The sequence below is a fragment of the Crinia signifera genome, chromosome 4, assembly GCF_055691185.1.
Source record: "Crinia signifera chromosome 4, ASM5569118v1, whole genome shotgun sequence".
Classification (NCBI taxonomy): domain Eukaryota; kingdom Metazoa; phylum Chordata; class Amphibia; order Anura; family Myobatrachidae; genus Crinia; species Crinia signifera.
Window position 1 is genome coordinate 13662584 of NC_139220.1, and position 26411 is coordinate 13688994.

Consider the following 26411-nt stretch of genomic DNA (forward strand, 5'->3'; position numbering starts at 1 on the left):
CCATCAGGGTGGGGATACAATAAACATTGGGGCCAATGTAAAATCGGGTCTCAGGGACCATTTTACATTGGTTCCAATGTAAAAATCGCGTTGAACGCATCGCATGCAATTTGGTTGCATGCGATGCGATCGACGCAATTTTTTTGGACCCGATGGATACAATTTTCATCGCTGGCGCCGTGCAAGGAAACAAATACCAAGGTGATTCACCACAGGTGATGGTAATCATATATTAAGAGGGAAGGCCAAAAATAGAGCAATGTGTCCCTCCTGGAGCTATTTCACACACTCCGGCTCCCGCACAGCCAGGAAGCCGTGCCGCACACAGCAGTTTAGAATGGAGGAGATGGCCACAGCCCGGCAGCCGTCCCTTCCAGTGGTGGGATCCGGCTGCAACCGGGCCGTGGCCGTCCCGTGTGAATGGACACAATAGTGTCCAATGACAACTACTTTCCACTGCACGGCTTTTGGCTTACTTTGCACTGCACGGGATTTCGCCGTCCGGCTGGAGCCGGAGTGTGTGAAATAGACCAGAGGGTCATGTTGGGAGGAAGGTGGGTAGAATGTATGTGTAGAATGCTGTGACTCCTGGGTAGAACACAAATGTAGAATGCTGTGACTGCTGGGTAGAATATATGTGTATAACACAGGGTTGCCGACTTTTTCTGTCTCCTCTCCAGGAGAAGCCCGGAGAGGAGACTTCCAGCTGCAGTTCGGGGGGCGGGGCTTGAGCTTTACATCATTAAGCCCCGCCCCCGGGATGGTAAAAACCCCAATTCACAGATCTCAGTGGAGGGGGCGGGGCTAAATGACACAATTTTAGCTCCGCCCCCTCCTCTGAGACCCGCGGATTGATGGATTTTAATCCAAAGGTATGGGGAAGACGCCGCAATCGGGGGGTGGCGTGGGGGTCCCCCTGAATCCGGGAGGGTTGCCCACCTTTCCGGGGGCCGGGAGGAGGACCCGATTTTCGGGATCCTCCCGGTAATTCCGGGAGGGTCGGCAACCCTGGAACGTATGTGTAGAAATGCTGTGACCCCTGCGCAGAACACGTGTGTACAATGCTGTGACCATACCTCCCAACTTTTGTCGTCGTCGATGCGGGACGCAGCTCCTTCGTGCCGGAAATTTCGGGGCGTGGCCTAATTTCGGGGCGTGGCCTATACGCGCGGCTCCCCCTCGAGGCCACGCCCCCATTTTGCCGCTATGGGGGCATGACCCAGAGGCTCTGTGAGCCTCTAGCCATGCCCCCACCCCCCTGGCTGCGGGAATAGACGCTGTGCGCATGCGCACAGCGTTTATTCCCCGCTGTTTAGCAGCCGACAGGGGGGACTCCCAACAGCCCCCCCACACCGCGGGACACTGCCGACCGCGGGAGGGACAGCGGGACAGGCCCTGATAATCGGGACTGTCCCGCTGAAATCGGGACTGTTGGGAGGTATGTGTGACTGCTGGGTAGAATACATGTGTATAACTTTGTGTAGACATGCTGTGACCCCTGCGCAGAACACGTGTAGAATGCTGTGACCCCTGCGCAGAACACGTGTAGAATGCTGTGACTCCTGGGTAGAATACATGTGTACGATGCTGTGACTGCTGGGTAGAATACATGTGTATAACTTTGTGTAGACATGCTGTGACCCCTGCGCAGAACACGTGTAGAATGCTGTGACCCCTGCGCAGAACACGTGTAGAATGCTGTGACTCCTGGGTAGAATACATGTGTAGAATGCTGTGACTGCTGGGTAGAATACATGTGTATAACTTTGTGTAGACATGCTGTGACCCCTGTGCAGAACACGTGTAGAATGCTGTGACCCCTGCGCAGAACACGTGTAGAATGCTGTGACTCCTGGGTAGAATACATGTGTACGATGCTGTGACTGCTGGGTAGAATACATGTGTATAACTTTGTGTAGACATGCTGTGACCCTTGCGCAGAACACGTGTGGAATGCTGTGACTCCTGGGTAGAATACATGTGTACGATGCTGTGACTGCTGGGTAGAATACATGTGTATAACTTTGTGTAGACATGCTGTGACCCCTGCGCAGAAGAACACGTGTAGAATGCTGTGACTACCAACCCGTGTAGAAGGTTGTGGACCCCACGTGACCAGCAGCCGGCCTGCGCCCTGCGCTTCTCCCGCCTTCCAATCCGCGCCACTGCGCTCTGTACACATCTGCTACATTGTTATTGTCCTCCGCGCCTCCTATTGGCTGCTCTGCCACGTCTGAGCGAGCGGTGATAGAGCCGCCCCGCGTCCTGATTGGTCGGCCTGTTGCTCCCTGGGACCGGAGTTTGCAGAGAGAGGGGCAGCTGCCTGCTGGTGACGTCAGCGCTGGGAGAACTTCTACTTGTTGCTACAACTCTCTCCATCCATTGCTGCTGGTATAGAGACTGCTGGTGCTGCTGGCAGACTGGGTAATGATCGGGATGGGGCAGACCCTTCTCCGGGGGGGCTGGCGTCATACCCTTCTCTAGGGGGCTGGGGGGCATTTCCTCTATGGGGCTGGGGTATACCCTTCTCTAGGGGGCAGGGGGCATATACTTCTCTCCGGGCATACCCTTCTCCATGCACAGATTTACTATCACATACTGTACTCTGTTAGTAATCCCATGTGTGTAAGGTTTATGTCATACAGGTGTGATAGAGAAATGTCCTACTTACATATTGTAAAAAATGTGTCTTACATATGTAAGTTTAATCAAGCCCATCACTGGCACTATTATACATGACATAATCAATGCCTACTGTACTCCTGTATCTCACCTATGAGCTACAGAGAAATGACAGTGGGCAGCGCCCAGGTAGATTGCTGCCAGTTCTAAATTCATACTATGAAACCTGGGACAAGTTCCAACAAGTTTTGCCATAAAGACTGGTAACATATGGGGGAGGGGGGGGGGGGGGGGGGTTAGTGTCTCATGCCCATAAAACACCCAGGGGCATATGTACTAAGCCCCGCAGAGTGATACAGTGCACCAGCCAAGCAGCTTCTAGCTGCCACAGTACAGGCTGGGTTTGAAAAATGACAGTTAGGGTCTATTTGGCTGTTAGTTTATCTCCCTCCAACGTACGAACGTGCAATTATTGTCAGTCCAGGCAGCAAACAACACATTATTACTGACAAGGGGTTACCCGGTGCATGCAGGGGGGGGGGGGGGGGGGGGGGCGTTCTAAGCAGAAGCTTCAAAATCTAGTTGCCTCTGAGATAGAGAAAAATATGTAGTTTCACTTGCTGCCAACAGATGGCAGTGTTTTGGAGACACACAGACACTAGAAATATACATATATATATATATATATATATATATATATATATATAGATGATATGTTGATGCCTTGTGCAGAGGACCAGCCCCCTTCTATTTGCTATGTTTGATAACTAGGGATGGCCATCGTTGCCATTACAATCGATGGTTGCCATTGTTGGCAGTTATGCAACTGGCCATCGATAGTGCTAAACTAAGCAATGGATGTCCATCGATATTTTTAAATATCGATGGTCATCCATTGTGTTTGACTGATTGGCCTGTGGGCCAATCAAAACATAGGGGCGGGGCTTAGCGGCGTCAGGGCCATGTCCCGGCATTTAGAAATAAAAGCAAAACATCGATGGAGGGAAACCGTCTGGTTCCCCCCATCGCTGGCAAAAGTATTCAACATCGGCCATATACCATCAATGATTTCGAGTGGTCGATGGTCATCCCTATTGTAAGAGCCCCGATTCATTGACAGCAATTAAGATTTTTAACACATACACACACACACACACAATCAATCACCATTGTATCTTAAATATCCTGAAACCTGTGCACATATATCATTTGTACAAGTACCTATTTATTTATTTCATTTATTAACCGTTTCTTATACAGCGCAGCTGCTTCCGTTGTGTTTTACTATTGGAAATAGTTACAGACAGACAAAATGGTAGGAGGGCCCTGCTCGCAAGCTTACAATTTACAGGTTTACATTTAAAAATAAAGTTGCCTTTTAGGTTTAGCCTTTAAGCTTTTGACACCCCCCCGGTTACATCACTGGATTTTGTGCAGAAGTTTATAAAACTTTGATTTGCTTCATAGGGTAATCTGCAGGCGGACAGCTTTACAATGAGGGATAATTAGGGCTTGTTAATCATCATTTACCCTATTGACCAGTAAGAAGCAGTGATGAGTCTACTTACTATGGACTGGTGGTTCTAATCCTTGGGCAAAATATACTGCTCCCAGTCAGCAAGTAGGTTCCTATGTCCTTGTTGTGTTGGGGGGTTTCTGGGGTGCAATGCGGCGAAGGGTCGGGGGCTTGGGAGGGTGTATAGTCTGATGAATCACAGAATATATGTTTATGTTGTGTGTGTGTATATATATATTTATATATATATATATATATATATATATATATATATATATATATATATATAGTAAGCTTGCAAGCAGGGCCCTCCTGCCTCGCAAGTGCAATGGAATATGCTGCGCTATATAAGATAAACAAAAAACAAATATATATATATATATATATATATATATATATATTAGTCCACATTTATTTTCTTTTTTATGGCTGAATCTTGCAACAAGACTAAAGGTGCATACACACACAGATGGATTTGGCATACAATGTGGGCATTCCCGAACGATCAGAACTACCAATCGTTCCAATCATTCCATGTGTACGAATGCTGCCGATACGCGTACCCACCGCTCGTTAATAGAGGTCTATGATCTTTCATGCACGCAGAAAGATCATAGACCAATCTTTTGCAATGTGTTTACAATCGTCTCAATGTGTGTGCATGATGAACGATTTGGTAATTCATCTGTTTTTTTTGTAATAAAAGATAACCGTTAAAGATCGATTGTGCATGTACAATCGTTCACTATTTGACACCAAAATCGTTTGTCCAGGAGGAAACCGTTAACGATATTGGATTGTTTCCCAAATCTTTCCATGTGTATGCACCTTTAAATCCGTCCAAAGGCAAGGCAATTTTGTGTGGGTTTTTTCAATTATAAAGAAACTCGATTTTTACTATAAACGTTGCACTACACAGCCTTTATAATAAATGCAATGCTAGCGAGTGACGTGCACATGTGTATAGATCATATGCAGGTAGGATGTACATGACATCGCTGATTACATGATTCATGCACCACGTTGCACAGTATTGTCGCAGCCTTTGCCGGTCACTGATGTAACAGTGCTTTATACAGGTATAAAAATTCACAAGTCAGATGCTTGAAAGTAATTTACTAAAGGAAAAGAAACATTGTTTTAAAAGTTCTGCAGTTTGTATACAATGATACAGCTATCAGTGTAATTTGTTACTTAAGTGCCTGCACAGTCAGAAAGATGCAATAATGAGCATTTTAGGCACATGCAGCAAAGAAAATCATATGCTGAGGCAAGTTGTAGAATATCAAGTCCTGAGGTAGGGAACTTGTGGTGATATTCTGTAGACAATGTGCTGAGTTCATGGGGAATTTATTATTATTATTATTCATTTTACTTATAAGGCGCCACAAGGAGTCTGCAGCGCCGTACATATGGCGACATGGTGGTGCAATGGTTAGCATTGCTGGGTAACCCCTCCCCGTGTGTGCGTAGTTCCCTCCCACAATCCACAAACACCCTGGTAGGTTAATTGCATGTGTGTCTGCGTACGTTTTGCACGCTATATAAATAACCGATGAAAATATAATAAAGGTGCAAGATTAGGCACATCTGGGGGTAAAACCATAGTATATATGCTCATTTACTACAGACTTATTTACAAGCATATAGTAGGTTTTAATATTTTTTAATGCATATATGAGTCTTAAAGAGAAAAAAAAGTCTTAAAGAGAAAAAAATTATCTTTTGCACTTTGTTTTATTTTTTTGTGGTTTATGCTTTATTGCTAGCTTTTTGTTGCTTTTTATGCATTTTTATGCCTTTTTTTTTTATTTCATTTGATTTTACCGCTCAGCTTTATTTTATATATTGACAGCAGACAAAAAAACAATCACACAATAATGAGACCAGGCGGTACGGGATAAAGTGTGCAACGCAAAGAATATACAAGTGTGTCCTGCTCCATAGACTTTGCTTTAAGATATAACACCAATTGGTTAAATAAGGGGGGGGAAACAGGTTTTGTATTTAAACCTAAACAAGGATGGGAAATGAAAATTAGATTGACAATCTGCACATGTCTGATACTTAAATACTCTGTTCTCAGTTATAAAATATCAGCCTGTTCTACGGGATTTTTCCCCCCATCTCTCGACTATATTAGGTCGACCACAGAAGGTGGCCACATGAAATAGACCAACAGGGTTGCAAGGTTGACACAAACATTAGATTGACAACGACATTTTGTCCCGAATGTTGACTTGGACACCGTCGGAGTGTACCGCGTACACTTTTCTATTCTCATAAACGTGAAAATCCTATGTCGACCTTTTGTCTGTCCACCTTCCCATTGTCGTCCGAATGCTTGCGTACAACCTCCAACCCTGCTAAAGTACTCGCCAATCAGCTACTGTGTGTATGGGGGTGAAAACGGGTCTTTTATTGGGTGATCCAATAGGATCGTCTGATAAAAGACATTGGTGCAACTTCAGTAAAACCAGCAACAAAAACGATATCCCTCAGTGTAGAAAGCAGCTTTTCAGTTTATTGAATTATTATTATGATTATTATATTACTAGCTGAGGTACCCGGCCTTGCTCGGGTTTAGTTGTGCAATTAGCATTAGTTAAACATTATCCTGCTTTTGTTTTAACTCTTTGAGTGCCGAAATTCCTGTGCAAGATGTTTGAAATCCCAGCGTTGCTCACATTTGTTATATAAATTCAAATAAAAAATTGTGTAAAAAATAAATAAATAAAAAGATTATATTACTATATTAGGTAACATCACAGGTCATTATGACGAGTAAAATTGTTTGCTTGGCAATTTTCACACCTATTTTGACAAATTCACTTGTCGCTCAAGGGGTTAAGTTTGACATTCTAAAGGGGAGGGGCTGACAGGAGTGACACAGAAGGGGAAACGCATCACATCCGCCGTTATTACTGTGTATATTGTCCAGTCATATCCCTTTTTAAGCATTTTATCAGTAGAGTGTTGTTTTGCAACCTGAGGTTTTCACGCATTTATATTGTGGTTAGCGCCTGGAATACATTTTTCACAGAATAAAGGTGCGTACACACTGGCCGATATATCGCTGCACCATCGGCCAGTGTGTACAAGCGATATATCTGTGAACGGCGTAGTTCACAGATATATTGATGCCCGATATATCTAGAGATATATCGATACATCGTGCTATGTCTATGGGTGATCCTCCGACCACCTGTACAGCCGTTCCGGGAGACGCCCGTGATTGACAGTTCAGTGGGCAGGTGCATGCCAATGCCTCCACCCATTTGTGATGTCAGTCCTGACAGATCCGGCAGTGTGTATGGAGAACAGTTGCCCGATCCGTCTGTAGTTATATCTGCAGATCAGTTGAAGCAATAATTAAACCTGGTGTAGGATTTTTATTGAGACTGCGGGTGGAACGTGTAATGGTGTTGATAACAGAGTGCTGTCTAATTTGTATATAAAGGTATACAGTATACAGCACATTCAGATTTATCCTGCTCAAACGTAATATTTTATTGCTGGTTTAGTAAGATATAAGGTCAGCAGTCACCTCATTCACAGCAGTTTGCACCCCTGCCGACTCTTTCCATGAGTGGGACTGGATCTCCTGGGCGCAGAGCTTTGGATAAATGCTATGTATAAATGCTGCAAGTGTGCAGAGGGTGAAGGGCGGGGTGAGGGTGATCCTTGCAGAACACAGATTAAGAAAATCGTTGTGCCTCAGGTGTTGGAGCAGTGCCGAAATTATATCTGAATTTAAGTAGCATAAATACTAAAAAATAGAGTGACGCCGCTAATTTTTAAACATTCGTTGTTGTTTTTTTTTTGGGGGGGGGGCGCTATTTTACAGAGATTACCTAGTGGCACACATCTCTGCTGTGGTGCCTCTAGCACAGGCCAGGTCTACATATCCGTTCTGAAGTACAGACCACTCTGTGCTACAAGTAACACATCAGATAGCGACACCCCTGGCAGAGAGGAAGAACTGCAAGGGTTTTAAGAGATGCAGAGTGAACAAACACTATGAAACTGCTGGAAGGTGGTGAAAGCGGGAATGGTGGACGTGTATTTAGTGACGTATAAAGACTACGGTTATTTCATATATATTATACTGTCTTACACAGCCTGTGATCAATGTTAATGACACCTGGTGCCGTTCCTTTCACAGACCTAGCTGAGGTGCGTCGGCAGTTTGAATGGACACTGCCGGCGAGGGCAGCAGCAAGAAAGGAAGACGCGGTAAGAACAGCGGGAAGAGGCCAGCGAGGAAACGCTTGGCGCGAAAACGGAAGCAGGCTCCAGTCTCACAGCTCATCCAGCAGCTGCGGGAGACCGTGTTCCCCGACCCTGAAACACAAGCCACAAGGGTATGACGGCAAGGGTTACTTCCTACGGGGGTGATTCAGCTCATACCCAGAAATTCAGGGGCAGATGTATTAAGCCTGGTGATAACGCACCAGCCAATCAGCTCCTAGCTGTTATGTTACAAATTGGGTTTGAAATGTTACAGTTAGGAGTTGATTGGTTGGTGCGTTATCACCGGCCACTTTATCACTTCACCAGGCTTAACCCTTTGAGTGCCAGAATTGCTGTGAGATATGTGCAAAATATCCACTAAAAATACCAGGGTCGCATAATATTTAATTAAACGTCAGTGAATTGACCTCAGAACTTTTGCCGGCAATAACTAATATGATTCATCATTTTTCTGCACACGGGGCCTGATAACGATTTGGGAGTAGAGCAAAAAAAGATACATTTTGCACTTAGACAAACCATGCTGCAATACAAGGTGTGCAAAAACGTGCAATATTTTAACATGCAGGGTAAATACTGCACACTTTTCCGTGTAGCCCACAATTGCTGGACAGCTTTATTCTATCACTGCGATTGATATGACAGGTTGGACACGCCCCAACCAAATCTAAATCTCTCTGCACATGTTACATCTGCCCCACCTGCAGTGCAGCACGCTCTTGACAAGGTGCTCAATTACCCACATTCTCTTACAGCTGCAACCGTCCATTGTGTATGCAGCTGTTTAGTTCTTTAGGACCCAGTGACATCCCTACTAGCATGCCACGTCCAATGTCTGAGGCCCTCACTCCTAATGGATAGGATGCATCCTCGTAAATACTGGTTCAGCTTAAAACATGGCCGTCTCCAGTGTCCATGGGTAACAGACGCTTTTTAAGAGGACAGTAACACAGAGTTGCGTCTGAAGTCTTAGAAACCGATCTGTCACTTGCCGTTGCCAGTATAATTTTCACTACAAAAAATCCAAGATGGTATCCAATTGGTTGGTGAAGGTCACATGACTCTTTTGCCGTATTAACCGTGGCTTTGTAGCATATTTTTTTTTGCCTATCATGTGTTTTTTTTTATTTTACAGCGGCAGATTCTGCAAACGGCTAAACTATATATCCAGCAACTAGAGAACACCTTGGACACCCTGCTAAAAATGAGAGGTGAGAGCGTCTATATGATAGTGTTCCTTCTAGGAACCAGGGCGGGCAGGGCGCCGCTGCAGCTTAAGGGGGGAAGACCGGGCCCACTGACATCACAAAAGGGGCGGTCCTGAAGCAGGCAACACCACATAAGGGGCGTGCCTGGGCCGTGGTGTCATGAAAAGGGGCTGGCCCGGCCGCCACAGTCACTGAAGGGGGTGCGCCCGGCCCCTCCGAAGGCTTTGCACTGCCGGGGAAGCGCCGGCATTGCCATATACGGTGGTGCTGGGCTTCCCCGGTCACACAGGCGGGGTCAGAGTCAAGCTGTTTTAGCGGGGCGCTGCTAGAGGGGCAGGGCACATTTTGCCCTTTAAAAATCAGGCAGGGCGCAGCGCCCCGCTAAAACAGCCTAGCGGAAAAACTAAGCGATACTATAAACATTACTTGCGGTTTAGTCTTTATGGATATGTTAATTATCATTATTATAAGCAATATCGATAATTGCAGCGATACAATGAAAATCGCAAAAGGTCTCAGTACAAAAATCTGTCCGGCCGTATATATATCCCAATGGCTTGGCGCGTTTCAGTGTAAGCCTTACAGGTTCATCAGTACTGTCATTAGAATAACGAATGTTGATGACGATCGCCATGCATGATCAAAGATGTCTAAACCATATTGATGGCGTTACTAATTAAGGGGCCTGTTTACTATTCCTTAAAATGAAGGGCAACGTAGAAGGTTTCCCCTAAATTCTACAGATTACCTGTCATCCCTGAGGTAGAAGGTGGTTTCCATACACTAGTACGGGGACCTGCTTATATCCCGATTCATCAAACGCCATTGTTCAGAGAGCGTGTCCAGTCTGTCTGCGTTGTCTAAGTCAGGGGTCATCAGTGCAGGACAGGGTTATCTCATCCGCGTGTTAAGCATTGAAGATAAAACTTCATCGGGACCGTGAGGAGAAATGAATGTGAGTCCCTGGTAGCGGTGGACAATCGAAGGGTCTGGATTGTTGTTTCGGACCAGCTTGGGACCGTTACACGTGTATCAGTGTTCTGCAGTTCCATTTGTTTTATTCATTTGCGTGTGACGAACGTATGCGCCAGGGGGCAACAGAAAACTTATCCATCTGTGCAAGCAGTGTGGTTATCTCCTGCCCGATGTATCGCCTGTATTGGTTGGATATCGGACACATACCCTAATTATGAATATCCCTATATTCTGAGTCCATCTCTACCTCTAGGAACAGAAGGTAAACTGTTGCCCAAGAACTTTATTTGAATGACATATAAATGAGAGTCCGGTGACTGGAATGCTGGAAACACGTAACACGGGGCGATTCAGGCCCGCTACGACAGACACATGTGAAAACCCCCATATCGCACGGCATCGGCAAATCATTCACTCCAGCCCGCGTTTTATGGGCGTGTCGATGCCTGCTTAGGGCGGGCTGCTAAGGTCACATGACTTCAGCGCCCGCTCCAAATTTAGCCATCTGTGGCCATGATAAAAGTCAGTATAGACTGATTATTCGATGGTGCAGCCGCGTGCTAGTGGATGTGTAAGTGTGGAAATGCGGGGATTCGTGTGGCTGGGGGGGGGGGGGGGGGGCTTTCGGCAAGCAGCGCTTACCTGTTCCTTAGGCCTGGAATATACGCAGCCTAGGGAACTGGTCTGAATCAGGCCCACAGTAAAGGTGTCCATACACTAGTAAGATTTATCTTCAGATCTGGCTGGTTGGAACAAAAACGTGGTTATGGATGAGTGACAGTTTGTCAGTTTTCCAGCATTTCCAAGCAAATGGTCAACTGTCATTAGCTCTCATCCATAACCATGTTTTTGTTCCAACCAGACAGATCTGCAGATAAATCTGCATGTGTATGGCCACCTTTAAGGCCACCTTTAACATGCAGTAACTGACACCTTCTCACCATTGTGCTGATCACAGGTCGCTGGCAGGCGGAGGACAGCGGCTGCTGCAGCCTGGAGGACGTCAAGGAGGAATATTTGCAGACTTACCACAGTATCGAGCAGGGGTAGGTGACCTGGGCAACAGGCAGCACATAAACTAAGATTTGGGTCCTAATTAAATGTAGTTAGAAATGAGCTCACATCGGATTACCTGCGCTCTGCACATTCCAGTGACCTGATTAGCTGAGATTGGAGGGGGTTTGTAGTCCCTGCCACAGTACAGTAAGGGCGTTGAACATGACACCTTACGGGTGCACTTCAGTCTTCAGAACTTTTCAGAAACGATTGGCCAGGATTGGGGGGAGGGGGTGTAAAAGATCTCCACCAGGGCAGGCCAAATCAATCCTCCAGATCTACCAACAGTCCATATTTTCAAGACCACCCAGCTGGTGCACAGGTGTAGTCATTACTAACTTACATTTCCCAGACCACCTAGCTGGTGCACAGGTGCAATCATTACTAACTGTCACATTTCCCAGACCACCTAGCTGGTGTACAGGTGTAGTCATTACTAACTTATATTTCCCAGACCACCTAGCTGGTGCACAGGTGTAGTCATTACTAACTCTCACATTTCCCAGACCACCTAGCTGGTGCACAGGTGCAGTCATTACTAACTGCCACATTTCCCAGACCACCTAGCTGGTGCACAGGTGCAGTCATTACTAACTGTCACATTTCCCAGACCACCTAGCTGGTGCACAGGTGCAGTCATTATTAACTGCCACTTTTTCCAGACCACCTAGCTGGTGCAGTCATTACTAACTGTCACATTTCCCAGACCACCTAGCTGGTGCACAGGTGCAGTCATTACTAACTGTCACATTTCCCAGACCACCTAGCTGGTGTACAGCTGTAGTCATTACTAACTGTCACATTTCCCAGACCACCTAGCTGGTGTACAGGTGTAGTAATTACTAACTTACATTTCCCAGACCACCTACCTGGTGCACAGGTGCAGTCATTACTAACTGTCACATTTTCAAACATGCTGCATTCATTCCTAACTGACACATTCTACATTTCCACAGGTGTCCTGGAAAACATGAACTGCTGGTAGATCTAGATAGACAGTCCATTTAATGACACCATATGATCGACATACATTAGGTCGACAAGGTCAGAAGGGTGACATATAAAAGACTGACAGTGGTTATGTTCATCAGATACAAAAAGTCGACTTTTTGTGTATATTTGAGGTTCTGCGACCGTCATCAGTATAAGGTTACTATTCCCAATCATAGTCCACGTGGGTAGCAACTCATGCTAATATTTAAAAGAAAACTTTTGAGAAACCTCAAAAAATGTGTTGACTGTGTGTCGACCATTGTTGTGTCAGACTTTTATACCTGTCCACCTTTAGTGTTCGTCGACAACAGGTTTCCACCAATGGAATGTCTAACCCAGGCATGTCCAAACGATGACCCTCCAGCTGTTGAGAAACTACACATCCCAGCATGCCTTGTCATCGTTTTAGCAGTCCCTAATAGCAAAACTATGGCAAGGCATGATGGGACTTGTAGATTCACAGCAGCTGGAGGGCCATAGTTTGGACATGCCTGACCTAAATTGTGTGCAGGTTATATCTCCGGGGGAGAACGTGATAATAGAACAACGTTATAAAGGTGCCTGGATTAATGATCTGTACAGATTATAGACATCCTCTGGTGCATGTATTATGTCCCCCTGATAATGAGGTGGTATACGAAGCTTAGCTTTTTATTGCTGTTGCTGTGAATTTAATCCGGTGACGGGACTAATGCCCTTTCTGGAGGGGAATAAGCCAACTGCTCTTACTGACCTGGCTGGGCGAGGGCAGAAAAATGTCCATTGCTGCGAATAAGCCCCATGTAACGTCACAGCCCTTACCCTAGCAATAGCTGTATGAATACAATGGAGGCCACGTGCGTTTGGGGTACGGGTTGTTAGTCAACAGTGTCGACAATGAAGAGGTCGACAAAGCAAAAAGTCGACATGAGCTCTTTGTTAATTTTTTTTTTGGTGTCTTTGTTGACGTAAGTGTCCCGCCTCCCCTCGGCTCACAATTACAGAGGTTCCCAAACTCGGTCCTCAGGATCCCAAACAGTTCACATTTTCCAGACAGCCTAGCTGCTGCATAGGTGCACTCATTACTCACTGGCACATTTTAAAAGATCCACAGGTGGAGCTAATTACTTCACCTGTGATTCTGGGGTAGATGCATGAAGCAGTGATAAGGGAGAAGTGATAAAGTGCCTGGTACTTTATCACCGGCCAATCAGCTCCTGAGTGTCCCTTTTTAAAATCCCAGCCTGTAACCTAACAGTCAGGAGCTGATTGGCCGGTGATAAAGTACCAGGCACTTTATCACTTCTCCTCCCTTATCACTGCTTCATACACCTACCTCTCTGCGAGGAGACCTGCAAAACATGCGCCATGTGGGGTCCCGAGGACCGGGTTTCAGAACCTGTGCACTATTACCTCCCCCTCCACTCCCCCTCTACTGGGATGGGAAAGTATGAACAATTGTTTAAAAAAAAAAAAAAAAAACTCATGTCAACCTTTTGCTTGTGTCGACTGTTTGACCAAGTTAACCTAAACTTCACTGTCGACCAATAGTGGTCGACCTTTTCACTGCCCACCTAGACACTATTGACCTGTGCGTCTGACCCAAATGTCTGCTTTTACAGGCGGTTCAGACCTTTGTCCGTACAAACCTTGTAGGTCTGGGTATGTCATGCCCAGGGTCATTTAATAGAATGCCTTTCCCAGTATCAAACACTTATTTATATACTTAGATTTCTTCTAACACTGCCATCATTCTTGTACAAGATACTGTGAGTAGAGGAGACGACTTCATCTCTTCTACCCTGTATATGATCTGTGCTGAGCTTGGCCTGCCTGTAATACCTGCTCTTCTACCATTAGGGGCGCTGTTGCTGAGACGGAGGAGAATCCTGACACGGAGGCTGTATTCTGGTTCCTAGAGCCAGAATTTACATGGGACCTGGAGGAAGTGGTTGAGGACCTGCCGATTAACAACCCGCAGACCCCCAAACCACACACCCCCGAGCCTGTTTCCTCGCCGGATCTGGTGGAATTTGAACGGTAGGGACCAGCCACGAATGTCAGATAATTGTGCCATTCGTCGTTCAGCCAGTGCTGCCTGTGGGCCAAGGAAATATTTAAAATGCGATTGACAGTTTGGGGGCAGCAGCGGGTGAGTGTTGGCAAATCCGCAGGCGCGTCGTGACCATTTTTGGAGTGTGTTTGAGGCTCTGACTGTGGTCCCGTGCGAAGTCTCTGGTGTCGCACTTCCTGCGGCCATCGCTGCACCACTATAGGGCTGCATCCAGGAGTGCATCTTTGTACGCAGCCGGTGGGACTCACAAGACCGCCAGAGTAGGGTCTCCATCCAAATCCATTCGGCTGCAGCATTTTCAAATTTTCACACACTCGCAGCTGCGGCCGCATTAGCGTGCGCCTCTGAATCAGGCACGTAATCACATGGCAGAGTTCCAACTGTACATGGACATATAGCAAAAAAAACTAAAACAATGCAATTAATATTTATTTAATAAGATGTCTGCCCTTTACCATTGTCTACAGGCAGCCCTAGACTAATGCTGGCTGCACACAGAGCGATGAAGGCGACAGTTCGAGTGCAAGGGGCTGAGAGATTGCAATGATCAGTCTGACCGATGTATGGGCGCAAAGTGACAGTTACGGGGGGGGGGGGGGCTGCAGCACAGCTGAAAATTCAAATAGAGGAGCTGCGCCAACTGCCAGTGAGTCCCGGTCGGCGATGATTAGCAGCAGTTGGTGTGGCTTTGGGTGGTAATTCATGTTGCTTCTGGTGGCAGTTGATTTGGCTCCCCTATTTCAATTTTCGGCGGCACTGCAGCCCCCACTGAATCCGCCACTGGTGCAAGAAAATTGAAGGATTATGGCCTGGATGATGGAAAAGTGTTTGAAAATCAAATTTAAATGATTGTTACTATTGTTCAGTGTATGCCCAACAGCAGACCATACCGGGTCTGAGATATATCCAATAATACTTTATCGATACCCCACAACTGTGAGGCTTCACAGACCAGTCCCGTAGCCCCCCCCCCCCCTGTAGCTTGAACCCTATGAATCCTCCCTGATTTATGCAGCAAGAGGTGCCTTTCTCCATCAATCCTCTGTATGGGCCTACTGCTTGTATTGATTTTGCATTAGACGGACACCAAGCTAATGCGTGTACCTCTTGTTTCCCACTCAGGTACCTGCACTTCTACACGCAGACAGTAGATGCCCTGGTAGACAGCAGAGTGGTGTCCCCAGAGCAGGTCACACACCCCGTCGTGTCCAAGGCCATATTCAGTCTCTGGCAAGAACTTCCCCAGGAGAGCAAAGCCAACATTTACCAGTACGGGATCCCACAAGCCACTAGCACCCCCTGCCCACTTATCTACCCCTCGGGCACAGGCTGCACCAATGGGGGCATAACGGACAGTGGTGCTGAAAGCCAGGAGATTACAAGCTCATTTCTGTCTTCCACTCCTGAAGAAGTAAGTGATGGTCACCGGATATAACGGCACAGACCGTCGTTATTTCTCAACGTTGGTATTAATGCGACCTCCGGGGGTATGGTCCTAAAATCACAGAAGTCAGCATTTTCCTTAGGGGCATCGCCTTCCTAGGGGGCTGGCCTATGTATCCAACAACTTTTGTAACATACCAGTGTCCCTGCAAAAATTGCTTTCACTTTCTGTTGTGACATCTTTCTGCACACAAAGGAGTAATTTGGTCCTTTGAGTGGCCTCTAGTGGTCAGTGTCGGTACTTTACCTTTTTAGAGGTGAGGAGTAGCTAGCCTTTTATTAAAAAAAAAAAATAGACGAAGCTTTTTGGTTGCTATGGGCAACATCAATTTTTTTTTTTTTTTTAGAAGCTTCAGTAAATGTAAGTATTATATTTAATAAAACCATCATGGATGATAGCACATTGATTAAGATAATAACATACAGAATGATGTGTCCTATTAGAATATATTTATCCAGATTTACAGTAATAATATGGGTGAGTTTTGTATCCCGCCCAGGTTCTCATTGACGATGCTTTTGATGTGGTCTCCGGATTTCTGGATCACAGCGCCGATCAGATGACGCGTATCCCCAGGTAACAATCCCCGTGCTGAGGTGTTCAGGAGTGACGCGTTTCACCTGCGATCCTTTATCCCTGTTTCATAAGTTGCGTCTTCCCCAGGTCTAACTGATTAGACTACAACGAAGTATAAAGCAAAAAGGTGGAAAATAATTCTGTAAAGCGCGTTCTGTGAGGCCCTGGCTGTTTATGTGCTTTCATTCTACATTTTAATTGATTTATTGATAGGTTCTTTAGTCCTAATTTAATATTACGTTGTGTATTCAAATTTGTTCTGCTGATGTCAGCTGCCGCCGCACCTGCGTCACGGGCGCATTTACATGGGAGTGCCCACGAACGCTGGCCATCCCCATGGCTACAGCCCATCTCTGACGCCCCCCACACCCGCACTGCTAGGTGCGAGCAGGGCGGCGAACATGCATTTCGCCGTGCCCGCTCGCAACAAGCAGCTGCACATGGGCATACATACAGGGCAGCATTGGGACTAGAATAAGTTCCTAAATTATACTCTAGTTTTCTACGGAGTGCCAGAGAGCCCAGAATTCACCTACTGTAGCTAAATTGCATAGCAATATAACAGAGGGGGCAGTAGGCTTCCCCGATGCAGTGGCAGCTATCGTCAATATTTCACTATATTTATGACTGTCCCTAAACCTTCAAAATATTTAATTCAGGATACCCAGGGGCGCTGACAGCACTGGCGTGGTCTACAGGAGGGGGTGTGGCCTCACCCCTGTTTAAAAATACCGCTCAAGGAGAGAGCGGACAGGCTGCCGCTGCAGCTGCCTCTCTCCCCCACTCAGCACATGGCACTGAGCAGCGTGTGCTGGGCTAGGGAGAGAGGCTGTGCAGCAGCAGCAGCCTGTCCTCTCTCTACTCACATTGTCTGACTATCTGCAGAACCGTGCCCCCTCCATGTGACCCAGGCACTGGTAAAAAGCCTGCTCCCCCCATTCCTCTCGGTGCCACTGAGGATACCTGTCACAGTGAAGGAGGAGTGGACCCAATATTGTGGCAGCGAATCTGAATATTTCATGCTCGGGAACACAGCGATCAGCTGACTGCCCGTTTAAATCAGGGAAGATGCCAGACTTGCCCACCTAGAGGAGGAAAATAAGCAGCTGAGTGGGCAGACGCCAGAGAAGAAGTGCCAAACTAGGTAGCAGGGGAGAGGTGACCAGACATGGACATACGGTGGCCCTGTTAGTCAGATTACGGGGGGGGGGGGTACTGAGTACCCACATATTCAAAACCAACTTTATGAAATTATTTGAATCATTACAAGTAGGGTGGGCAATCGTGGGATCGGCGGGATCCCAGTATTTGGCCCCTAAAATGCCGGGAAACTCCAATCCGCATGCGCAGTCTAATACTGGGCAGCGTCTAAGCGGGTGCTCAGACGCTGCCGGGCTTCTCCCGTCCCCAGCAGTACGGCTCTGTGCAGCATGACGCAGCCACACAGCCCACCTTGTCATGGGCGCACTGCCCTCCTGTCGCATCTTTTGTGTCCTGCCTGGCTCCAGGACAAGCAGCCCTCCCACCCGGCTTCCTGCAGCATTGTGGCTTCTGTCTCCATCGCCCGTCCACCCTCCCGGGTCCTCGCCGCACCACATAGCTCTCGGCCGCACCGCACATGTAAGTTAATGTGTGGGGTGGCTGGGGCTGGTTTTTAAAAAATGCTCAGGATTAGCATCTCTAATTCCCAGGCTTTATTGTATCAGTTTTGTTTTGTGGATATAAATATTTACCCCAAGTTCCTGGGATTCCCACAAGCTACAAATGTTAGGGATTTGTACATGCAGCTGTTCCTTCTATTGTCTGGAAGGTCTGTACAGTATGTTTGTGATTTGCAGAAGTCCCCAGCATGGAAGTTCCCCATTGGAGAGTCTAGAAGGATATTCCCACCTCTACCAGCAGGTAACTGGCTTTCTGAGGACCAGACTCTCATCCAACGCTCAGGTAACAACAAACGTGTCTCCACCGGGCCAATTCTTATCAGTGGTTCCCAACCCTGGTCGTCAGTGCAACAGTGCACGTTTTCCAGGTCACCCGGCAGGTGGACAGGTGCGCTGATTATTCAGACCCATTTGTAAAGATCCACAGGTGGTGCTAACTATATCACCTGTGATTCTGTGTGGAGACCTGGAAAATGTGCAGAGTTGGAAGTACTTTGGGACCAGGGTTGGGAACCACTGCCTTACATCAATACATGATTTTGGTCTGGATATAACTCATAGATTTAGAGCAGCGATCATTTAACAGCCAATACCAAGTTGGTTTATCTTTCAGGTGATTGCAACAATAAATCTATGGGTTTATATCAGCAGAAATTGGTAGGTTATTACATTAGGGCCTTTATGCGAAACGCGTTGTCCTTTCCTTAGTGCTTGTTGGTATCCATCCATGAAACCGAAATCCGGGAGATGTACTGTACTAAAGAGAGATAAAGTACCTGCCGATCAGCGCCTAACTGACATTTTAAAGGCTGTGTTTAACCCCTTCCTGACAGAGCCAGTTTTTGCGTTCCTGACAGAGCCCTTTTTTTCAAATCTGACATGTATCACTTAAGTGGGGATAACTTTTTTTTGCTTTTACTTATGCCAGTGATTTTGAGATTGTTTTTTCGTGACACATTGTACTTCAAATTAGTGGTAAATTTGGGTCGATACAGTCTGTGTTTTTTTGTGAAAAATACCAAAATGTCGTGAAAAAATGGAAAATTTTGCAATTTGCAAAATGTTAAATTTTCTGCTTGTGAGACAAATAATCATACCACTCAAAATAGTTAATAACTAACATAGACCATATGTCTACTTTATGTTTCCATCATTATTTCAACTTCCTTTTAATTTTTTTGGACACTAGGAGGCTTACAATATGAATAGCAAATTCTCAAATTTTCAAGAAAATTTCAAACACTGATTTTTTTAGGGACCAGTTCAGATCTGATGTGACTTTGAGGGACTTGTATGTGAGACACCCCCATAAATGATACCATTTCAAAAACTGCACCCCTCACAGTATTCAAAACAGCATTTTGGAAGTTTGTTAACCCTTTAGGTGTTTCACAGGAATTAAAACAAAGTGTAGGTGAAATTTCAAAATTTCATTTTTTTTGCAGATTTGCAATTTTAATAAATTTTTCTAAGGAACACAGTACATTTTACTAGAGAAATGTGACTAAAAATTGATTCCCCCAATTCTTTTGTTTTCATAAATATCCTATATGTGGCCCTAGTGTGCACGTTGACCAAACCACAGGCTTCATAATAAAAGGAGCACCTACTTGATTTTGGAGCCTCCTTTTTATGTGATTATTTTTTAGGCACCATGTAGGTTTCTAGGCACCATAAGATGCTAAAATTTAGGAACCCCCCCACAAGTGACCCCATTTTGCAAACTACACCCCTCAGGGAATTCATCTAGGGGTATAGTGTACATTTCAAACACCCAGGGGTTTCACCAATTGTGGTACAACTGGGCAGTGAAAATGAAAAATTAAATTTTTTACACAAAAATGCAGTTCTGGCTCAAAATTTTTCATTTTCAGAAGGTATGAAGGAGAAACTGCACTGCAGGGGGGGGGGGCAGATGTAACAGGTGCAGAAGGAGTAAGATTTGGGTGAGTTATTTTGTTTCCGTGCAGAGTAAATACTGGCTGCTTTATCCTTACACTGCAATGTAGATATCAGTGTGAACACACACCACCCTAATCTAACACTCTCTGCACCTGTTACATCTGCCCCACCTGCAGCGCTGCATGGTTTTGTCCATTAACCCCTTCCCGCCGCAGCCTGTTTTTGCCTTCCTGACAGAGCCCTTTTTTTCAAATCTGACATGTATCACTTAAGTGGGGATAACTTTTTTTTGCTTTTACTTATCCCAGTGATTTTGAGATTGTTTTCTCGTGACACATTGTACTTCAAATTAGTGGTAAATTTGGGTCGATACAGTCTGTGTTTTTTTGTGAAAAATACCAAAATGTTAAATTTTCTGCTTGTGAGACAAATAATCATACCACTCAAAATAGTTAATAACTAACATAGACCATATGTCTACTTTATGTTTCCATCATTATTTCAACTTCCTTTTAAATTTTTTGGACACTAGGAGGCTTAAAATATGAATAGCAAATTCTCAAATTTTCAAGAAAATTTCAAACACTGATTTTTTTAGGGACCAGTTCAGTTCTGATGTGACTTTGAGGGACTTGTATGTGAGACACCCCCATAAATGATGCCATTTCAAAAACTGCACCCCTCACAGTATTCAAAACAGCATTTTGGAAGTTTGTTAACCCTTTAGGTGTTTCACAGGAATTAAAACAAAGTGTAGGTGACATTTCAAAATTTCATTTTTTTTTGCAGATTTGCAATTTTAATACATTTTTCTAAGGAACACAGTAGATTTTACTAGAGAAATGTGACTAAAAATTGATTCCCCCAATTCTTTTGTTTTCATAAATATCCTATATGTGGCCCTAGTGTGCACGTTGACCAAACCACAGGCTTCATAATAGAAGGAGCACCTACTTGATTTTGGAGCCTCCTTTTTATGAGATTATTTTTTAGGCACCATGTAGGTTTCTAGGCACCATAAGATGCTAAAAGTTAGGAACCCCCCCACAAGTGACCCCATTTTGCAAACTACACCCCTCAGGGAATTCATCTAGGGGTATAGTGTACATTTCAAACCCCCAGGGGTTTCACCAATTGTGGTACAACTGGGCAGTGAAAATGAAAAATTTAATTTTTTACACAAAAATGCAGTTCTGGCTCAAAATTTTTCATTTTCCCAAGGAATGAAGGAGACAAAGCACCCCAAAATCTGTGCCCCAATTTCTCCCGAGTACGGCAATGCCTCACATGTGACCAAAAAATACCATTTGGGTGCATGGCAGGACTCAGAAGGGAAGGAGTGATAGTACAGATTATTACCTGTTAATAGGCTTTCCTCTACTCCACCATGGCAGCATACTTCTGGGTTTCCGCCCCCTTGGGTAGATATCTGAAAGGAACAAAAAAAGACACTGCCCCCCTATATAAGGGACCGCCCTCCTAGGCTCTGTGTCTTTCATTTTACAAGCTTAACTCATATAATTATTCATATTAAATAACACACTCAACCCTTTAGTTCAGGGCTGGGAAAACGGCTGCCATGGTGGAGTAGAGGAAAGCCTATTAACAGGTAATAATCTGTACTTTCCTCTACCTCCCCATGGCAGCATACTTCTGGGTCTACCCTAGCAGTTTTCTTCACTGGGAGGGCATAGTAATATAATGTAAAAAGGAAAAAGGATACTGGTTTCTTTCACCGTATCTACAGTGTGCTCCAAGTCTTTCTTATGAGTACTACTTCTCTTCTACTCCTCCTTTTTTTTTTTTTTTTTTTTTTAAATTACTGCACTAAGAATTCTTCTTCCTAGTTTTGTATCTTCAGTAGCCGCCACGTCCACCCTATAGTGCTTGGTGAACGTGTGTGACGAGGACCAGCATGCTGCCTTACACACTTCTTCCAGTGACGCCGCCCCTTTTTCTGCCCACGATGCTGCTAGCGCTCTCGTAGAATGAGCTTTTAGCCCCACTGGAGGATCTAATTTCCTAATCTTGTAGGCTTCACATATACATGCCCTTATCCATCTGGATATCGTCATTTTTGTTGCTCCTAGACCCTTTTTTATCCCTTCTGTAAGCACAAACAGTCTCTTTGACTTCCTCCAGGCCTCTGATCTTTTTAGGTATATTTTTAATGCTCTACTTACATCCAAATTATGCAGCCTTGCCTCTTTGGAGTTTGCTGGGTTCTTACAGAAGGACGGTAATATTATTTCCTGATTTATATGAAACTTTGAAACAACTTTTGGTAAAAAATGCGGGTTTGTCCTTAATACTGCTTTATCTTCGAAGAAGTTGAGGAACGGCTCCTCCGCCCATAGCGCCTGCAACTCCGAGACTCTCCTAGCCGAAGTAATTGCGACAAGGAAGACTACCTTGATGGTGAGCATCTTCAAGGGCACCTCTTCTAACGGCTCAAAGGGTGCCTCCGTCAGCACATTCAGGACCATGTTAAGGTCCCAGGGTGCCAGCGGGTTATGGAACACTGGCCTGATCCTTTTTATTGCCTGCACGAATCTTTGAATATATCTGTTGTCTGCAATTTTCAGATCCAGGATAGCACTTAGTGCCGATATCTGTACTCTCAGAGAGCTCGCTGATAGGTTCTTTTCCAATCCTGTTTGTAGGAACTCCAGAATTGTATTTATTCTTCTCTCATCTTTGCCCCCTGCTCTGCAGAAGTATATATATTTCCTCCATGTCCTGTAATATACACTGGATGTTGAATATTTTCTCGCTTTTAAAAGTGTATTCACCACTTTTTCCGAAAAACCCTTTCTTCTCAATGTCCTGGTTTCAACAACCAGGCCGTTAGCCTCCAGTTTTCTGGCTGCCTTTGATAATACCGGCCCTGCTGTATTAGGTCCTTGTAATCTGGCAGTATCCATGGTTCGTCTATCGCCATTTGAGTTAGTTTTGCAAACCACGCTCTCCTCGGCCAGTATGGTAGAATCGCGATCACCCTGGATTTTTCTCTGCTTATCTTGCTGATTAGCCTGTGAATAACCGGAAATGGTGGGAAGACATATGCTAGTTTCATCTCCCACCTTTCCGTCAGGGCATCTACCTTCCATGATCCTGGTTCCCAGTGCCTGGAAATGTAACAAGGCACCTTCGCATTCTTCTCTGTCGCCATAAGATCTACTTGTGGTAGGCCCCATCTCTTCACAATTGCCTCGAACACCTTTGGTGACAGCTCCCATTCTCCTGGGGCTATCCTGCTCCTGCTTAAGGTGTCGGCTAGCCGATTTTCCTTCCCTGCAATGAATACAGCCTTGAGGTTTACCACATGACTCTCTGCCCATTGTAGTACCTTCGCTGCCTCCATCATCAGGGCTTTGCTCCTCGTTCCCCCCTGTTTGTTCAGGTATGTCACAACAGACTGATTGTCCGATCTTATCACAACCTCCTTGTTGATTAGTAACTTCTGAAATTTTTTGCATGCCATCAGTACAGCCATCATCTCTCTTATATTGGAATGGCTCCGGCTTGCTTCTATATTCCATTCTCCCTGTGCCATCCGTTGTTCGCACACGGCCCCCCAGCCTTGCTTGCTGGCGTCCGTGGTTACTATAATCTGTGTCTGAGTTGCAAACGACTTCCCTTGACTTAGTCTCTCCATGTTGTTCCACCATCTGAGGTTTGCTTTTGCCTCTTTTGATAGAAAGATTTTTTGCCTCTTGTCTTTTTCTTCTCCATTCCATTGTTCTAGGAAGCATCCTTGTAATGCCCGCATGTGGAACCTTGCCCATGGTATAGCCTCTATTGCTGACGACATAAGGCCTAGCACTCGCATACACTCCTCTGTATGACTTATGTTTTCTTTTAACATTTTTCTTACTTCCTTGATCAGCTTCTGACGTCTGTCTTCTGTCAGCTTCACACGCATAGATTGTGTATCTAAAACCATTCCTAAGTATATCACTTTTTGTGCGGGTTCGAGGTGGCTTTTTTGATAATTTATCAACCAGCCGTGCTTTTTTAGATAGTCTAGCACCAGTTTTGTGTGCTGAGCTGACAGAACCTCTGATCTTGCCATAATAAGGAGATCGTCCAGGTATGGCCATATCGACACCCCCTGAATTCTCAAGTTGGCTACCAGCACCACTAATACCTTTGTGAAGGTTCTTGGTGATGTTGATAGGCCGAATGGTAGAGACATGAACTGATAAGTTCTTCCTTTTAGTCTGAATCTCAGGTATTTTTGGTGCCCTAAAAATATCGGAATATGCAGGTAAGCATCCTTTAAGTCTATCGTTGTTAGATAGGCTCCTTTCTCTATGTCCGGAAGAATGCTTCTGATCGATTCCATTTTGAATTTTCTTGTGTGGACAAAAGTGTTCAACCTTCTCAGGTCTAGTATTGTCCTGAAACCCCCTGATGCCTTCTTCACCACAAAAAACCTTGAGTGCCATCCCTGGTTTTCTTGATGTTTTGGTACTCTTTTTACCACACCTTGGTCTATCATGACCTGTAGACTGCTTAATAATGCTGATCTTTCTTCCCAGTTGCTTGGGACAGGTGACTCTTCCAGCCAGTCTCCCGGCAGTTTGGTAAACTCTATTTTGTAGCCTGAAGACACGACTTCTAATACCCACCTGTCCTGGGTTGATTGGCACCAGACTTGTTTGTAATGTATCAGTCTGCCGCCAACCCTCTGTCTGGCGTCATTGTGTCTGACGAAAGGCAAAGCGGCCTTCTCTGCCTCTTTGGCCACGAAAAGTACTTCTATTCCCAAACCAGGGCCTCCTGAAACTACGACCTGGTCTATATGTTTTGGCTTCTTTATAATCTGTTGTAGAGTACCTGAAGTTTTTGTTAAACTGTCCTCTTCTTACCGCCTTATCTTGGGGTAGCCATACGGACTTACCACCCGATATTTTTGTAATTATTTCGTCCAGTTGCTGTCCGAATAGGTATTTGCCCTGGAAGGGAATAGATAGTAATCTATTTTTTGATTGATTATCCGCCGCCCATGGCTTCAGCCAGAGCGCTCTCCTTGTCACTATGTTGTTTGCACTGGATCTTGCTGCCAGCCGTACCCCATCTAGGGAGGCATCGCACAGGAACTCTACCGCCATCTGAATGTTCTGTACCATTTTCATCAGTTCCGTCCTTTTAATTCCATCTAGCATATCCGACTCCAGGTCCTGAACCCATGACCTTAGGATCCTAGACGTAATAGCCATGGCTGATGACGCTTTGATTGCTGCACCAGACGTCACGTGCTGCTTCCTCAGGTTCATTTCTATTTTGCGTTCCATCGAATCCTTAAATACGTTAGCGTCCTCTAACGGCAGTGTTGTCTTTCTTGATATGCGAGCAATCGCTGCGTCCACCTTTGGTGGCTCCTCCCATGTTTTAACCTCTTCAGGGTTAAACGGGTACATTTTTTGTACTCTTATGGGTACAGGTACTTTTTTATCGGGGTGAAGCCATTCTTCCTCCACTATCTCTTTCAGAGGTATTGATAAAGGAAACTGCTTCCCCTTTTTCTTTTTATCTTTGAACAGTAAATCTTGAAGTTTTCCTTCTTCCTGTGTATCCTCAATATTCAGGGATTTATTAATGAGACACAACAGACTTTCTAACAGATCTGGGTTGAAGTCAATTTCTTCTTTCTCTTGAAACACTTCCCCCTCTTCTGCTTCCTCCTCTGGTCTAGCTGCAGGCCCTTCCTCTGGGTCATCTGAATCAGAGAGTACTACTCTTCTCCTTTTTGTAGAAGCCTTAGTACTTTCCTTTTTTGCCATAAACGTGTCAGCTAATGCTGTTTTTAACAGTGAGACCAGCTCCGTCATTTGGGGTAATCCCATCTGTTGTGTCCCCTCACACTTGTTGCATGTAGAACCTGAACATTTCTCAGGTAAAATTCTTTTGCATAATACACACTTTGCTGTATGCAATTTTTTATACTTGGCTTTCCCTTCCGTTTTTTCTTTACTGGGTCCTGCCCTGTATAAGTAAACGCCAAGTCACTAACTGTATGCTCCAACAACAACAAGAAGTATGTTCCACTAATGCTCCAATAATTCCTGGCTTACCCTGCATCCGCAGGCTGCTTCCTGTCCTCTTCCATAATGACACTTTCACAATACGCTGTACTCTAATAGAA

At 45.3% G+C, this 26411-nt stretch overlaps 1 protein-coding gene across 3 annotated transcripts in view; it reads left to right on the forward strand.

Moving 5' to 3' along the window:
• Nucleotides 1-2112: 2112 nt before the first annotated feature.
• Nucleotides 2113-26411, forward strand: part of STRA8 (stimulated by retinoic acid 8) — a 32992-nt gene continuing 8693 nt past the window's right edge. The window contains exons 1-8 of one of the 3 annotated variants that reach the window (XM_083181150.1): nt 2113-2424; nt 8304-8502; nt 9528-9603; nt 11534-11621; nt 14464-14643; nt 15800-16088; nt 16621-16697; nt 18536-18599. In XM_083181150.1, the coding sequence (XP_083037276.1) occupies nt 8332-8502; nt 9528-9603; nt 11534-11621; nt 14464-14643; nt 15800-16088; nt 16621-16697; nt 18536-18599 (945 nt within the window). In that variant the 5' untranslated portion in view covers nt 2113-2424; nt 8304-8331. Of the gene's footprint in view, nt 2425-4089; nt 4244-8303; nt 8503-9527; nt 9604-11533; nt 11622-14463; nt 14644-15799; nt 16089-16620; nt 16698-18535; nt 18642-26411 lie in introns of those variants that run through there. The other 2 variants (XM_083181147.1, XM_083181148.1) reach the window with 2 other exon arrangements.